This window comes from Cryptomeria japonica, chromosome 2 (genome assembly GCF_030272615.1).
Source record: "Cryptomeria japonica chromosome 2, Sugi_1.0, whole genome shotgun sequence".
In the NCBI taxonomy this organism is placed as follows: domain Eukaryota; kingdom Viridiplantae; phylum Streptophyta; class Pinopsida; order Cupressales; family Cupressaceae; genus Cryptomeria; species Cryptomeria japonica.
Window position 1 is genome coordinate 203,999,083 of NC_081406.1, and position 16,764 is coordinate 204,015,846.

Sequence of the window (16,764 nt, forward strand, 5' to 3'; positions counted from 1 at the left end):
GAAGTAATTGATGGACAAGCTGAAGGAGAAAGAAGATCAAATCATGGAAAATCAAGGTAAAGTTGATGAATGTGACAAGCTTGAGAGAGAGAATGTTGCCTTGAAGAATGAGATGCAATCCATTATGATGAGGTTGACTAAGGAGATTGAGGACCAAAAGAAAAATGAAGATAATCTCAAATAATCATTGAAGGAAAGAGCTGGTGAGTGCTTTTGGCTTACCTATGAGAATAATCAATTGAAGCTTGAGTTGACATAGTCAAGGAATAATGGTCAAGAACTTGAAAGACAAATTACTTCTTTAAGAGATGAAATTGCTACTGCTAATGACTACAAAGACAAATTCAAAGTTAGCTCAGCAAGGCTTGATGAGATGTTGGAAAGTCAAAGACATGGAAAGGACATGTGAGGGCTTGGATTTGACAAAGGTGACTCCTTCGGACCTAGATAAGGAAATACAAAACCCAATCAAAAGAAGAGAAAGAATCCTATGGTAAGACAACCTAATGCTCATAAATTTAATGGTAGATGCTTTACTTGCAATAAATATGGTCATATGGTGAATCAATGGAGAAGTAGGATGAATAATGGAATGAACAACATGAATAATGTTCCTACCTTTACTGGTTAGTGTTTCATATGCAATAATTTTGGTCATAAGTCAAATATGTGCAAAGCAGTAGTAAATAACTTCCAAAACAAGAAGTGTTATACTTGTGGGATGTTTGGACATATCTCTAACCAGTGCAAGATGAGACCAAATCAAATGCACTTCAAACCTATGCAGAGAAATGTTGTTTTTTGTGCATGCAACAAAACCGGTCACATTGCCAAGTACTGTAGAAGCAAGAACAGTGCTCTGGTAGACAACAAAAAAATAAATGAGAAGGGAAAGGCAAAGGTAGAAGAGATCAGAGACAAGCATGAGAAGATGTGGGTCAGAAAAGATGAATCTAAACCAGACAATGGATCTGCACCCAAATCTGGTGCAGGATCTTCATCCGGTAACTAGGGCTTTATGCCTTAGGGGGAACTTTTCATGCAAATTCTAAGAACCCCTTCTTTGGTGATTTGCAATTGATTCTGGAAGGTTGCAGAAGGATTAAATCATATGTGCAAATGTTATCCGGAAGTTTCAGAGAAGAATTGGTGCTCTGATAAGCGACTGTGAAAATCATGGTAGCCGACTATAGCATTTATTGCAATGGAATATTAGGTTTTCAAAAGATAAAAAGACATTTCACAACTTCATTTGTCACAATGCGATCAAGTGAATATTGTAGAAAAGCAGAGCGAAGCGATTTGGCGATCTCAAAAATGATTTTAGTGATTTTGAAGTGAATTTCAGTGCTCGATTGCAAATCAAGGTATTTATCTATTCAAACTATCTATTTATGCAAAACCTAAGTTCGAAATGGCTTTTTCTTCTGGTATTGCTACCCCATTGGTCGTGGAGATTAAGGATAGGGCCATACCAATTTTCAAGAAACACCCTTTCAAGTCGATTGAAGATGATATGAAATAAGTACTTTATTTGGTACCCTATGGCGTGCTTCACAATGAAGATATTAGGGCATACATCCATTGTGATCTCGAAGAGCTTGGTAATGCAGACATGTTGAACCTGTATAACAAGCACTTGGCAGATAGTTTGGGAAATCTCAAACTAGAATACAAAGTTATTCAGGACAAGGGTTTTTCGCAGTTCATCCATTTTTTGTTGTTTGATGACGTAGAGTGGATCCAATACATTCTCAGTCAAGTTCATGATGAGTTCATATGGCTTGATAGGCCTCACAAGATTACCAAACAGGCAATTTGAACTGTGACATGCCTCAATGAAACTGGTGAAGTACCTGGTCTGAAAAAGGCGTTGAATAACACGGTGATAGCCACTACTGGTTCCAAGTTTGACAACAGAGAAATAACCACAAACAACATTCTTGGAGCATGATATGAATTTTGCATCTATGGTGGTTAGATACAAAGTTTACCAGTCTAGTAAACACAACTCCGTCTCTGAGACTGCCATTTACTTTGCATATCAGATGTTGAAGAATGACATGAGGCATGACCTGTGTACAGTCCTCCTAAATGAGTTGATAAGTAATTTGAAGAAGATCAAGCAAGCTAAGAAGCGCACTTTCAAATATGGAACTCTTCTTATTTGCTTGGCCTTATATTTCTTGAATGAGATACCCAATGTAAAATGAAAGGTCCAATGGGCCTATGATAGATCAGTGGCTATGCAAATTAAAGAGGGATTGTGGGGAATAGGTGATGCTACAATGATAATATCTACTCTCTGGGGATACTTAAAATCCTTCCAAGTTGCAATGAAAAACAAACAGAGGATCCCTAAGGATATTGTGGAGAAGTATGAGCAAACCATTTGCTTCATGGTAGATAAAGATCAATGTCAAATCGAAGCGGTGGAGCCTAGGACAGTGTGGATCATTCCCATGGGGTATGAATTTGACTCTGTCACTCTCGAGGCATATTATCAACACCTTTTGAGTTAGCCGGTGGATCCTAAAGAAGGGAGATTCAGAACATTCAAGGGGAAAGACCTTAATTGCATAGACAATTCACTGCACCTACTAGGAAAAGAAAAGTTACAAAGATGGTTGAGGAAGTAGCAATGAAGATGGGGTTCACCCAGGAGGAGGTGAAGTAGGAAAGAGAAAAACATTCTTAGAAGGAGTCCAAAGAGGAAACCAAGAAGCCCAAGGTTGATCTAGTTCCCTCCAAGGTCAAACCAAAAGAGACCAAGTCTACCCCTGCTTCGGTAGTATCATCTTCAGGACCTAGCCCATCAAGGAAAGGTGTGTTGAATAAAAAGGAGAAGCCCAAGAGGACTTATATTATTATGTCTTTGGTGGCCTCTGAGACAAAATTTGAGGAAGAAGTAGGCAAGGCGAAGAAGAAAGGTGAATTTGCTAAAGTGGTGAGGAAGTCGTAGTCTGGTGGAACCCAGCAAAGCAAGAAAGCAAAATCTGATCTTGCCCTTGCCGGAAGACCTCAAAAGGAAAGAAAGGTTAAAACACAACCTAATTCCAATGTCAAGCAAGGTAAATCTGCATCTTCTCCTTCATTGTCAACAGAAGAGTTAATTGATGAGATAATTGTAGATGGTAATATGAAGAATCTTGGAGTATGTTATGAAAATCTGAAAGAACTTGATCAGAGAAAAGTGGAAGAAGCAGTTGTATTATACTTGCACAATTTTAGCAAAACATTGATTGAGCTGGAGAAGAGCATTCCTAAGGACCTATACAACCTTATTGATGCAAGGAGACTATCTGCCAGCAGAGCTAATAAGGAGATGAAAGAAAGAGAACTAATAAATATTTGTACCTGTATCACCCATGATAAAATCAAAAGACTCATTGAGGAGGCCAACAAGAAAGAGTTTAGGAGCAAGAACAGGGTAAATAGGATAATGATTGAGAAGGTGGAAGAGGTGAGGAAAGAGACATAAGACATATGGAGAAAGATAATTGTGAATGATCCTTTGTATAAAGATGCATTCGATTCTTCTTAGCTGAAAGAAAAGCAAGGTGTTTCTGGTGGTCAGAAGGGTGAAACTCGGACTGAGGGACATTCAGAAGATCAAGATAAGACCACACTTGATGCTGAGACTGGTGATAATCCTCTAGTGATGGACAACTTAGCAGCCCCTGAGATCCAAAAGAATGATACTGAACCAAGTAGCAACACCGGTGAAAAAGATAAAGGGGATGAGGCAGAGAAAAAGGAAGTTGAGAGTGTAGAGGAAAAGGTTACAGAGTCAGACAAAGGCAAAGGAGTAGTTGATCTAATAATTGTCACTCCTCTTGTTACTATGAGCCCACCTCAAATCACTAACAATCTTGATGGTCCTATCAACCTTGGACAGATGCTCACAACTATTATTCAATCTTAGGCTAGCCAGGATCTGGTGAAGTATGAATCTGAAGTTAAGAAGCTCATTTTGATGTTGGTTGATGTTTTGTAGAAGGTGGCTCCAAATGTATAGTTAGATTCCAATGCCAACCCCTCTGGTAAATTGTTGCAATTGGTTAACAATGTGAATACCAGTTTTGATTCTTTAGAGAAGTCTGCTACTAAGAGAATTTTGGATAGATTTAAGGATGTTAGGATGTAGACATTCCTGAAGATGATTGAGGATGATAGGGTGAGAATAATTAAAGGTTTGCAGGTTATCTCAGATACCTTGACAAAAGGTGGAAAATTGTATAAGTCTTGTCTAATTTTGCCTAAATTCACTATAGATATAGACAAGCAAATAAGTGTTTTCCAGGGAAAAATATCACTCCAACCAGTAGTGTGGAAGGACAAATATTGGTTCTAAGTGATCAGAGCTCAAAGCTTAATGTGAAGAAGGATAAGATTTTGAGGAGAGTAGGTGAACTCCAGAACTTAATTGCCCCTCGATTGGACACCATGTTGAGCAATAAGGTAGATTGCATGAAGGCTATGGCATAACCTGTGTCATCTGATCTGAAGGAAGTAGAGATTCATGCCACTATATTTAGTGCATTTATTATTGTTTTGGATAACTTGAAGAGCGGATGAGACACTCACCTAGGATCCTGGAGGACCAGTTTTGCTGACATCTTCAAGTATTTGTAGAATATATCTGGCAAGTATCTCTGTATATAAGTTTTGGGCAACACCCCAAATTTGGCATTGTTGTCAAAGGAGGAGAGAAACGATGAAAAATATACAGTATAGAAGAGTGGAATTATTTGTCTAAGGGGGAGCCTTAGAAATTCTTTAATTCTTTTGATCCAGTGTATAATACTCAACACTTAGCCATTTTTCATGAGTGTTTCCATCAATGCCAAAGGGGGAGATTGTTGGCAATTGACACTCATCTGGTGGCTTCTGATGGTTCATTATTGATTTAGGGTTGCCATTGATGGCAACTCTTCTTGGAGATTCGATCCGGTAACCACAATTCTTCTTGACCAGAAGCCGATGCCAACTGGTAGCTTGTTAACCAGTATTTCAAGATGACCAAAGCAGTTTTGGGTCTGGAAGCTTTCTAGTGATTGTGGTGCATTGTATCATGTTTGGATTGATTGGGCCGACATTGAAACATCATTTTACTATTGTTTTGGTGATCCGGTCAAGCCGACATGTGACTACATGTTACATTAGTAGGCTGAAATGGTAAATGATCTATTTTGTGATTGCTAGTATATAAGTTTGGTGTAGATGATCTTTTTGGTTTATGGTATGATTGTATAGGAGCGAGTGGTGATCGAGAATCAATTTTGGTGCAGATTCACATGTGCATTCTTGATCTCGTAGCTGACTGAGATAGTGAATAGGGAAAAACCAAGCATAGCAATAGAGGTGATCCATTCGGTATATTTAGCACTTAACTGAAACTCATCCAAGAATTGTAGATGTTATTTTGGAGTTCATTTTGTTGTAATTCATCATTGTAATCAATTAGTAAGGCAGTGAGCCTTCTGGGGTTGTAGCCCTTATTGTATTTGAGTAGTGAGTTCTAGGCAGTGTGCCTGAATGTTTGTGCATTCCTCATTTTGTAATATTGTTTTTCTCTTGGCCATAGTGGAATAATATTGTGGGTTCAAATCCCACTGTAGTTTTTCCCAATTGGTTTTCCACATAAAAATCAGGTGTTATGATTTTGTGGTTGATTGTTTTACATTTCTGCATTTCAGTTTCATGTGTATGCTTCTGGTGGTTTAAAGTTAAGTTTGAAAACCTGCTAATCAGTAGATCATTGAGAGAAATTGATGTTGTATAATGTTTTACTTAAGAGTAGTTAAGAAGGATAGAGAAGCATAGTTAAGAAAGAGCATATTATACATTATGGAAATAAAGGGGAAACTATTAGAAGATATAGATGAAGCATGGATACCTTAGTGTCTATTGAAATGGTAGAGAAATAACTTGAATCCAAAATGTTGTAATGTTTCATGGTTATAGGAAAGTTAGTAAATGGCTACTAAAAATTAATTGTTGCAAGAGTATCCTAGGGTGTAAGAGTAATCTTGCAACACCCAAAAAATATTTTATTTTATTTTATTTTTTGTTTATAAGTTTTGAATAGTATTTTAATCACCATCTACACGTCATTTAATTCCTATTCCATTTCATTGTAGTTGCACATTTTACCTTGTGGTTAATAACAAACGATCTACTCATATTATAAATTCTCATCCAACCTTAAAGAGATTCTAATTACCTTACAAACATAACTCTATTTTAGATTGTTATTGAGCATTATAGGGCAACACTTAGTTTTAGTGTTCATATTCTCTAACATCTTATTGAAGCACACAATGTAATAAAATAATATGTTTCTATATTATTCAAATAGGCTAAGAGAGCATATGGTATAAGTATGTTGAGATTTGTCTATCATTACCACATTCATTCTTAAATATTGCCAATACATGCTTGGTGGACTACATATTACATATGGTGTTTGGAAAGGCATGTTGTACAACTAGCGTAATAGTGAAATATTATTTTTTAACTATAATGCATCTTAGGATGTGCATACCACTTTAGAATAGGAATTCCTAGGAACAATTCTATGTTTTATGGGCATTGCACATGCATTTAATTTTTTAGTACATAATTTATGTAATACTACTTAGATATTTTGTGCAATGTTGCTTGATAAACACAAAAACATGGATAGTAATGTGGGTATGCATTAGAGGGTATCTCAATGAGATGCATATGTGGTAGGATCTTGAGGAAGGCATGGAATGAGATGTTTGGTTTTCATACTGTATTGTTGTAAATTGTCATTGGGCCAATTTACACCTCATGTTTGTCCCCATAATTTAGCATGTCCTATCCTCATCTCCTATCTAGGTTTATTTTGTACCCAATCTCTAGTTCTGATGCCATGTACACCCACTGATGAACTTCCTAGAGGAGTTTCCTTCTCCCTAGGGCTTAATTGAGGTCCCATTCCGGAGAAGGAACAAAGCACCCATGCCTTGGTCCTAGACCAAGCGCCCACATCTTGGTCCCTCTCTGTTGGGCCCTATTTTCAAATGGGGCAAGGGTCCCATCTCTCTGGTGGGAATTCAATTTCATTGCATTCTCATCTTAGTTGTTAAGTCCCATTTATGATGGATATGGAACCCTATTAGGACTCTGCTTTATGGTGTGTACCTTCATTAATTTATCCTCTTTCCATATATTAGGAATGAATGACAAATTAAATTAAATTTATTAGAGTAAATTAAAGTTTATAAATGAAATGTAGAAGACGATCTACAGCTCAACCATTATGTAATCTTCCTTTATTTTTTTTAATATACAATTTATATATTTGACCATATTTATGAATGAGGATATGAGAGAATTCTTGGTAGGCAACGTCAAGTCAATGTGCCCTTTCCCAACCCTAGTAACTTCACTCAGCTATTCATTTCTATAATTTAGTTTGTTAATTACTTATGCAGATTCATACTTCATCATTCCCATAATAACTAGTTAATATGAATTGTGTGAATAGTTTAGCAACAATTTTCTATTCAGTCTTTACTATTTTTTGGAATTATTGTCAATTGTGATTATTATTTCATTATGACAGTAAAATTAGAATTTAGTATAACTATATCTTCTTTTCACTAAGATTGGAAGTTACTTTATTCTTAGACTACAACACAACCTAATAATCTCGTAGCGTGAACATAGTATTGGCTCTATATCAAGTTTATGAACCTAGTTGATAATTTGATGTAGCTTATGTTTGTTGATGTTTTCTTAATATAGGGTGATATCATCCCTAAGTTGCAAGCTGATCCATTTAGCCTGAACCATTAGTTAGTATAGGGAACCATACAACTCTATCTTAGAGGGGTTTCTTGCTATTTTTTATTATGAACCATTAATTTTTAAGTTTTGTTCTATTGTATTTCTCTTAAGTGATTTATTTTATAGGCTTTATCCTTTGAAGTGTTTTTAAATCCTTTTTGTTTCATGGTTCGGGGTCTAATAGAAACCTCATTTTACGATTAAAAAGATAAGGGTAGGGTAGAATATGCATTGCATGAAATTATTGTTTATAACATAAAGGGGCTAATAATACACTAAATTAATTTAGAATGGTATTCTTAAACACTTAGATAACACATTACAACATGTGGTGGTAGTTATTTTTATAATTTTACACTAAACAAAAGGATATTATTATTCTTAAGAAACTTCTAGTGTGGTTGATAAGGATTTCAAGATTATTCAATATCTTAAATGATAGATCTAATATAGTCCCATTATATCATAATGCATACATATATTATTTTGCATGAAACATATATACATTATGAACACATCACTAAAATAAGATAAACTGGAAAAATTAATATGAAATATATCACATTGGATGAGTACTTATAAACTAACCTGTTTTGGTGGATGTTGATGATGTTGGGTTTTGTCCATATATCTTCCTTCTGATACTAATAAAAGGTTGTCTGACATAGGTGATGCAATAATATCAGAAGAAAATGGTGACACGGGTGAAGTTGCAATCCATGTAGGATCTCCACGTGGGTAAGAACAAATGAGATCATCACCTGGTATCACTTCCATACCTCTCAATCCCACATCAATTGTATTCCCATTAATTTCATGTCTTTCACTACCATACAATGATCGTCTTTCACTACCATATAGTGATCGTCTTCCACTATCACCAATTTGTGCCACTCTCTCATCTTCATCAATTTCCTCTATCACCCTTGCTGCCACATCACGTGAAAGGCTTATTGACCCATAGAGTGATCGTCTTTCACTACCATATAGTGATCGTCTTCCACTATCACCAGCCTGTGCTGCTCTCTCATCTTCATTGATTTCCTCTATCACCCTTGTTGCCACATCATGTGAAATTCTTATTGACCCAATCCCATGGAAATTACTATTGTCATGTTGGAAACTTGTGCATAATTTTGAATTTGAGTGTGTTGTCATTTCAATGATAGTATCATCTTCCATCATTGCTAGATTGAGGATCTAGCTAATGGTATTTTGAACACCACTAAAACTGCACCATCCAAAAAAGAAAAATGTGTTAATTATATGTATTTTGAATGAGAAATGGTGTATATCTTAAGTGATTGAAATTCAAACTAGATATTTCTAATATTTAATATAAATGTTGTAAAACATAGAATCATAAAAGAAACAAAAACAATAAACATCTAATATCTATATATTATTTGAACTAACATTCTTTTTCACCAAAATTCCAAACACAAAAATTATAATCACAATTCATCAATATACATTATTAGGAATGAAATAACATACTTTTATTTCATAGTTTTTAAAAAGAGAGGTTTGCATGTAATATGAAATCAAATGATGATTTTTTTATTTAGATGGTGTTAATTTATTTTGAATAACTATCTTGCACGCTTGGTAAGTAATATCAAAATAAATGAAAGAATGTAATATAAATATTCTGAAATTCCGAGTCATAATAGCAAACAAAAATAAATACATTTAAAATGTATCTATTATCTAATCATGCATTTTTCATTAAAATTTTAAAAATGAAATAATTCAAATAATAATTCAAGAAGAATTCATTAATCATGAAATAACAAAAATTCTAGATATTTAAAAAATATATATACAAATATATACATATACATATGCATAGATATATACATATATATACACACATATCACTCACACACACACACACACACACACACACATGTATGTATGTATATATATGTGTGTGTATGGATACATGTGTATATATTTTAAATATCTATACATGTGTCTATATATGTATATATGTATATATGTATATATATGTATGTATATGTGTGTGTATATATATATGTGTGCGTGTATACACACACACACACACACATATATATATGTACACACATATTTATATATATACATATATATGTATAGATGTAGATATATATGTATATATGTATAGATGTAGATATATATGTATATATGTGTATATATATATGTGTCTGTATGTATATATATATAAACATATACATATACATATTTATATATATATATATATATACACATGTGTGTGTGTATGGATATACATACATACATACATACATACATACATATACATACATATACATATATATACATGTATATGTATACATATGTATATGTATGTATATGTATGTATGTATGTATGTATGTATGTATGTATGAATATATATGTTTATATACATATATATCCATATATATACATATACATATACATATATATCCACGCCATAATAATTTTTATTTTATTTTCTCCAAAAATAATTTTATTTTAATATAGGTTAATGTAACTTTATATATTTTCCAAAGGTCCAAATTCACAAGATTTAGAGGCATATTCAGAAAGTTTAAACCTACTAGTTGTAGTAATGTTTGATACTTTTCAACAAGGACATTCAATTGATATAGTCTAGTAATGATTACGACGCTTGTGTCAATTTCCTTGGGTTATTTATTAAATATTGTAGTAAGGTAAGGTAATAAGGTAATGTCATTTAATCCCATTTTGGAGTTGATAAGGCATGTAATGGCATTTAATGTAATTTGTAAAGTGATGATATGGTTGTAGCAAATTGTTTGAAATTTTTCATTGTTTATTTTAGAGGAGGACTTTTGAAGAATTTTGGGAGGAGAAGCAAGTTTACAAAGAAGATGATCAAATTCAAGGAGAGATTTTTCGGTAGCTCTTGTTGGTTATTGTTTGCTATTTTATATCAGTTTATTATTAGTTTGGTAATGTTTTTCATCAATGCATATGGATATTGTTACAACCCTCCTTTATCACTTTTAGATTTGATACAATTCCATTATATTTTTGGTTAAGCTATTAAAAATGATTGAATAAATGTTATAAAAGAATAAAAATGGACACACACACTTGGAGAATATAATTCAAACGACATTATTTTTATTTTTATTTATTTTCCCACTCCCAATTATGGCACATGTTGTAGGAGGAATTAGAAGCTTCTAGAGGAATCTTCAATGCCTTGCATATAACTCCCCCACTAGGTTTTTAATCAATGTGCATGAGTCCAATATTGGAAAATAATCCCATTCTTAATTAATTTCTCTAGATAGTGGAATTAAGGGATTATTTCTATATATTGTATGCAAGTTCTCAAAAAAGGGAGTTGATTTTGTTTTGAAGAAAAATTTCCCAAGTTTTTAGTAGTAGGATCTTCCTTGGTAGTCTCATTTTCGTTGCAGGATTGTTAAGTTGTTCTTGATGATTTCTCTCAAGTTGCAAGGAAGGATCTAAAAAGGATAGCTAGAGGATTCAACTTTGAGCTTCGATAAACCAGGTTCTCTTCTTTTGTCATATGAGAAATTTATATTATCAAAAAAAATATAGTTTCCAGATCTTCCTTTATATAAAGAAATTTTTATTAGATTGTAAATCTTTTCTTCTTATTTAGGAATAAATAATGATGAAAATACTTTCATATAGTGCATGTAAAAGATAACTTTATTATTATTTAAATTTCTTTAGAAATATATATATATATATATGATCTTGCTTTTGCTTTTCCCAAAAGTTTTTTTTTTTTTTGATATGTGCAAAAATCATATTTTCCCTTATTTTAAATTTCTTTTTTTGAGATTAAAACTCTTCTCTGTGTGATTAAATGATATGAATCTTCATCTTTATTATTCTTCTCTCGAATTTATTTCTCAGGCTCTTCGAATGGAAATCTGAAAGTAAATCTCAATCTTTAAATAAATCCCTATCTGTGAATGTAGAAATAAATCCCTCTTTGTGAATGTAGAAATAAACCCTCTCTCTGTGAATATTAATTTCCTGATTACTGTGTAATCAATTTAAAACAATTACCTACCTCTGTGATAACTTGATTATCTATTTTATTTCTGAAGCAAATCTCTCTATTTCATTTCATTCCCGTGAATAAATTCTTGTTCTTATTTTCATAAATACTTTTTTTTTTATATACCATTAAATAATCTGGGAATGTAAACCATATATATATATATATATATATATATATATATATATTTCAAACGATAATGAATATATTAAATATTGCAAAGTGATTATAATATAACAAAAACATGGTCTTCGAAATTTATTTCGAAAGAGTATCAGGCGGCGTGCAGGGGGAGGCGGTTATTGTAACCGCCGGGGAAGTGGTACCCTCCACTTCCCCTACGGTCACTGTCACGACAGTGGCCACAAGGGGAGTGGAGGGGCCCGTGGTGTCCCCTCACCCCTGTGGGCCTGTACATGCAGGTCCACAGGGGTGATGGGACCCATGGCCCCCACCGCCCCCCATTAAATTCCCCATTAACCTTTTAAAAAAAATTTGATTTCTTTTTTTTATTTACTTAGTTTTTTTTATATATCAAAATTCAAATAAAAAGAATTGTTAATAGTTGCTTTAGTTAAATTTTAAGTTAGTAAATTAAACTTAGGAAAAAATTATAATTGTTAATAATTGCCTTAGCTTAAATTTTAAGTAAATTAAACTTAGGAAAAATTTATAAATAATTAGGATTATTGTGTAATAAATTTGTAATTTTAAATTAAGGTATATAACTGGAATCTCTCGATCCATTTGAGATTTATTGGGTTACTTGGTCGGTAATTTTAGGTTCTTTTAAAACAATTAAGTCATATTATTATGATTTGATCCAAAATTTGTCTATGTCTAAACTAATTGCTATTTTGGAACCGATGACTCTATAATTAATTATTCTCGTGGTAAGAATAAATCATTGGTTAATCTTGCATGTAAGTTACACTATTTTTGCATCATGCAAAGTACATATACATTAATTGCATTTATCGACGTCTTCATCATCTCCATGTAAGTTACGTGTTTAATTATTAATATGCAAGTTTCATAATTATCATTATTATGTTAGTTATATTTCAAGTTTTGAATATTAAATAATTTAGTTATGGTATTATTCCACGTAGTTCATCAAGTAGTTGTTTCAATTAATTGAGCTTCGCAATGTCTAATTATGCATGTTCAAGTCATAATTGTTTTCAAGCATGATGTTTTCATAAGTTTCTTAGTTAAGAAAACTAAATAAAGGAAGTTGGAAAACCAAAACCTAGCAGCGTTCGGTATATACAGTGTCTCTGGGTCACGCTTACGGGTAATGCCGTCTTGTTGAACTACTGCACTTAACACCTAATAATGTTGCATCAATGACATCTATGGTATCGTCCCTATAAATTGTCGGGGAGTAATAAGGGACACTTGGAAGTTAAAATACAAGGGGCGGGTAATCCCCCTTGGATCGATAATCTAATAAGATAATCCTTAAATGATTTTACATCCACTGAGTTAAACCATAGTAAACCCCTGATAAGGTTGATTGAATGAAATGCTTTTATGAAATTGATTTAATCTTGAAGAGATATTAGCGATTGACAATTGGGTCAAGGGTGACGCTTATGATAGGTATCAAGATGTAGTTGTTTTAGGCCACAAACAATAGGCCATCTTGAGCCTTTGTTTAAGTGCTACCACTGTGGGTAGCAACCGCAGAGAAACTGTCTGGGACATTGACCCTAGAAAGGGTTGCGTACCCACATATCAGTTTACATCAAACCATAGAGTAGAAAATAGAACTACATACTTTACGCCTTGATCCCGTGCCGAAATGGGTATGTAGGCAGTCTTGGGATGGAGTTGTCCCTAGTACTCAGGCATTCGTGGGTGGGGTCTAGGTTTGGTAAGAAGAAGGATTGAGTAGAATCCTAATTTGGAAGATAAGTGTAATAAAAAGGAAAAAGTAATTCAATGCATACTTGGAAGGAATCCCATATGGATTCACTTGACTTCCGGAGGCTTTAAGCCAAATTCCGAGGCGGAATTCAAGCTTGTATTATGTTATTTAATTACTCCTAAGGATGGCAACTTCGGTGCACTCCTATTAGAAGAGTGTAGTACTTAGTGAGTGGATCAGGACCCGAATGGTCCCGATGAGTCTAAGTCTCTGGCTAGAGCACCCCCCTATCCTTATTGGATGGATGCCTACCCCGTATGGGTAGATGCCTATCTCATATTGGAAAGATGAAACCTCCTGCCTCGGATGGACATATGTCTAACTCGTATGGTTAGATGCTCATCCTGGATGGATGAATGCCTAATCCTAATGGATGGATGCCTAGAGTATGCAATTGAATCAAACACAAATGATTAGAGTAAACAAAAAAAAAAGTGGTCAAATTTTGTTGGGTTAAGTAAAGTGGGTTATTACATGTGGTATCAGAGCAAAGGTTCAAATCTAGGCCTTGTGCTCACTTCAATTTACACAACTAAGGGAATGTTTTGTAAAGGTAGAGATTAAATCAAGAACTAACTACATAATTTAACTTTCAGGTAAAACCCTAGAATGGCTAGAGGAAGAGGAAGAGGAAGAGGAATAGGAAGGGGTAATGGAAGACATACTACCACTAGTAGACAAAGGGAAGCTAACCATGAGGAAAATCATGAAGAAAACCATGAAGAAAACCATGAGGAAGACCATGAAGGGGATCAACATAACCCAGGGAATAACGAAGATGGGGTCGAGGCTATAATCAACCTGCTAACCGAAGAAAGGGTCAAAATCCAAGGAAAGTTTAACCCCAATAGTATAGAGACCATATTAGCCATGCAATTAAAGAAGGAAAGAAGAAGAGGAGGCTAAATCTATATGGTTGAAATTGATGAAGGAAAAGAGGAAAATACCCCAACCTTTGAAAATACCCCTTTCTTAAAAGAATTCAAGGATGTATTTCCAGAAGAATTACCCGGCTTACCTCCTAAAAGGAAGTTTGACTTTTCTATTGACATACTACCGGGAGCTGAACCAATGTCAAGGGAACCTTACCGAATGAACACAACTGAATTACAAGAGCTCAAGATGCAATTAGAGGAACTCTTAGCTAAGGGATTAATAAGGCCAAGTGTATCACCATGGGGAGCGCCAGTCTTATTCGTTAAGAAGAAGGATGGAACCTTAAGACTATGCATCAACTATAGGATGTTGTACAAGGTCACAATAAAGAATAGGTATCCCTTACCTCAAATAGAGGATGTTTTTGACCAAATGAAAGGAGCAGCAGTTTTCTCAAAGATAGACCTCTAGTCAGGATACCATCAACTCATAATTAAGGAGGAAGACATTCTGAAGACAACTTTCAGGACTAGATATGGGCATTATGAATTCACAGTAGTTCCTTTTGGTGTAACCAATGCCCTAGTTGCATTTATGAACCTAATGAATTGTGTACTCCATGACTACTTGGACAAATTTGTTTTGGTATTTCTAGATGACATATTGATTTACTCTAGGAATGAGGAGGAACATTTAGTACACCTACAAATTGTTTTGCAAAGGTTGAGGGAACATAAGTTATATGGGAAACTGTCAAAATTTGCTTTCTTCGAGGAAAAGATTCACTACCTTGGGCATATAATATCAAAGTAAGGAATAGCAGTTGCTCCAGATAAGATAAAGGCAATAGTAGAATGGTGGATCCCTAAAAATGTTTCAGAGCTAAGAAGCTTTATGGGACTAGCAGGGTACTATAGGAGGTTTGTGGAAGGATTCTCTAAGATAGAAAACCCCATCACCTCATTACAAAGGAAGGGGAAAAGGTTTGTGTGGATGGAACAAAGTGATAAGGCATTCCAAATCTTGAAGGGAAAACTAACTTCAACACCCATTCTAAAAAGTACCAGATCCGAATGGACACTTCATAGTCGTAACTGACACTTCTATCGAAGGTTTAGGAGGAGTACTTGTCCAAGATGAAGGGGTAGTAGCTTACGAATCCAGGAAGATAAAGACTTATGAAGTTAATTATGCACCCCACAACTTAGAGTTAGCTGTGATTGTGCATGCCCTACAGAAATGGAGACACTTCTTACTAGGGAAGCCCTTTGAGTTAAAGTCAGATAACCAAGGACTAAAGTACATCTTTACCCAACCCCACTTAAATGCTAGACAAAGAAGGTGGTTAGAGTTTCTAAGTGAATATGATTTTGAAATTGAATATATTAAGGGGAAGGAAAATAGGGTGGCAGATGCTTTAAATAGGAGGAGACACTTGATGACTATAGCAACATTCAAAACTTCTTTCAAAAGGCAAGTAATGGATGAGCAAGGACATGACCCATGGTATGAGCAAGTCAAATTGACTTTAGAATACGATCCAACCAATCCTAAGGTTGAAGGGTATACATTAGATGAAGATGGGTTGCTTAGATTCAATAACAGAATCTATATTCCTAATTCAGGAGACTTAAGGGGAGTAGTCTTGTTGGAGGCTCATAATGCCCCTTATTCAGGGCACCCGGGAGTTAACAAACTTTATGCAGATCTAAAGAAGTTATACTTTTGGCAAGGGATGAAGAATGACATAGTCAAGTATGTGGCTGAATGTTTGGAGTGTCAAAGAGTAAAGGTGGAGCATAGGCATCCAGCTGGATTATTACAGTTACACGATGTACCTCAACACAAGTGGCAAGTTATTAGCATGGATTTTGTGCAAGGGTTGCCCATATCACCTTCTAGGCATGATACAATAATGGTAGTAATTGACAAACTCACTAAGGTGGCACACTTTATACCGGGAAATCTGACGGATGATGCACCTACCTTGGCTAAGCGCTTTGTTAAGGAAATATTTAGGTTGCATGGAATGCCAGAGAAAATCATATCAAATAGAGATGCTAGATTCACTTCAAGGTTTTGGAC

General features: G+C 34.4%; 1 protein-coding gene across 2 annotated transcripts in view; it reads right to left on the reverse strand.

Moving 5' to 3' along the window:
• LOC131034124 (uncharacterized) overlaps positions 1–16,764 on the reverse strand; it is a 144,898-nt gene that overhangs the window by 60,505 nt on the left and 67,629 nt on the right. For both annotated transcript variants that reach the window (XM_057965519.2, XM_057965520.2), the window contains exon 3: positions 8,410–9,052. In XM_057965519.2, coding sequence (XP_057821502.1) covers positions 8,410–9,006 — 597 coding nt within the window. In that variant the 5' untranslated portion in view covers positions 9,007–9,052. The remainder of the gene's footprint in view (positions 1–8,409; positions 9,053–16,764) is intronic.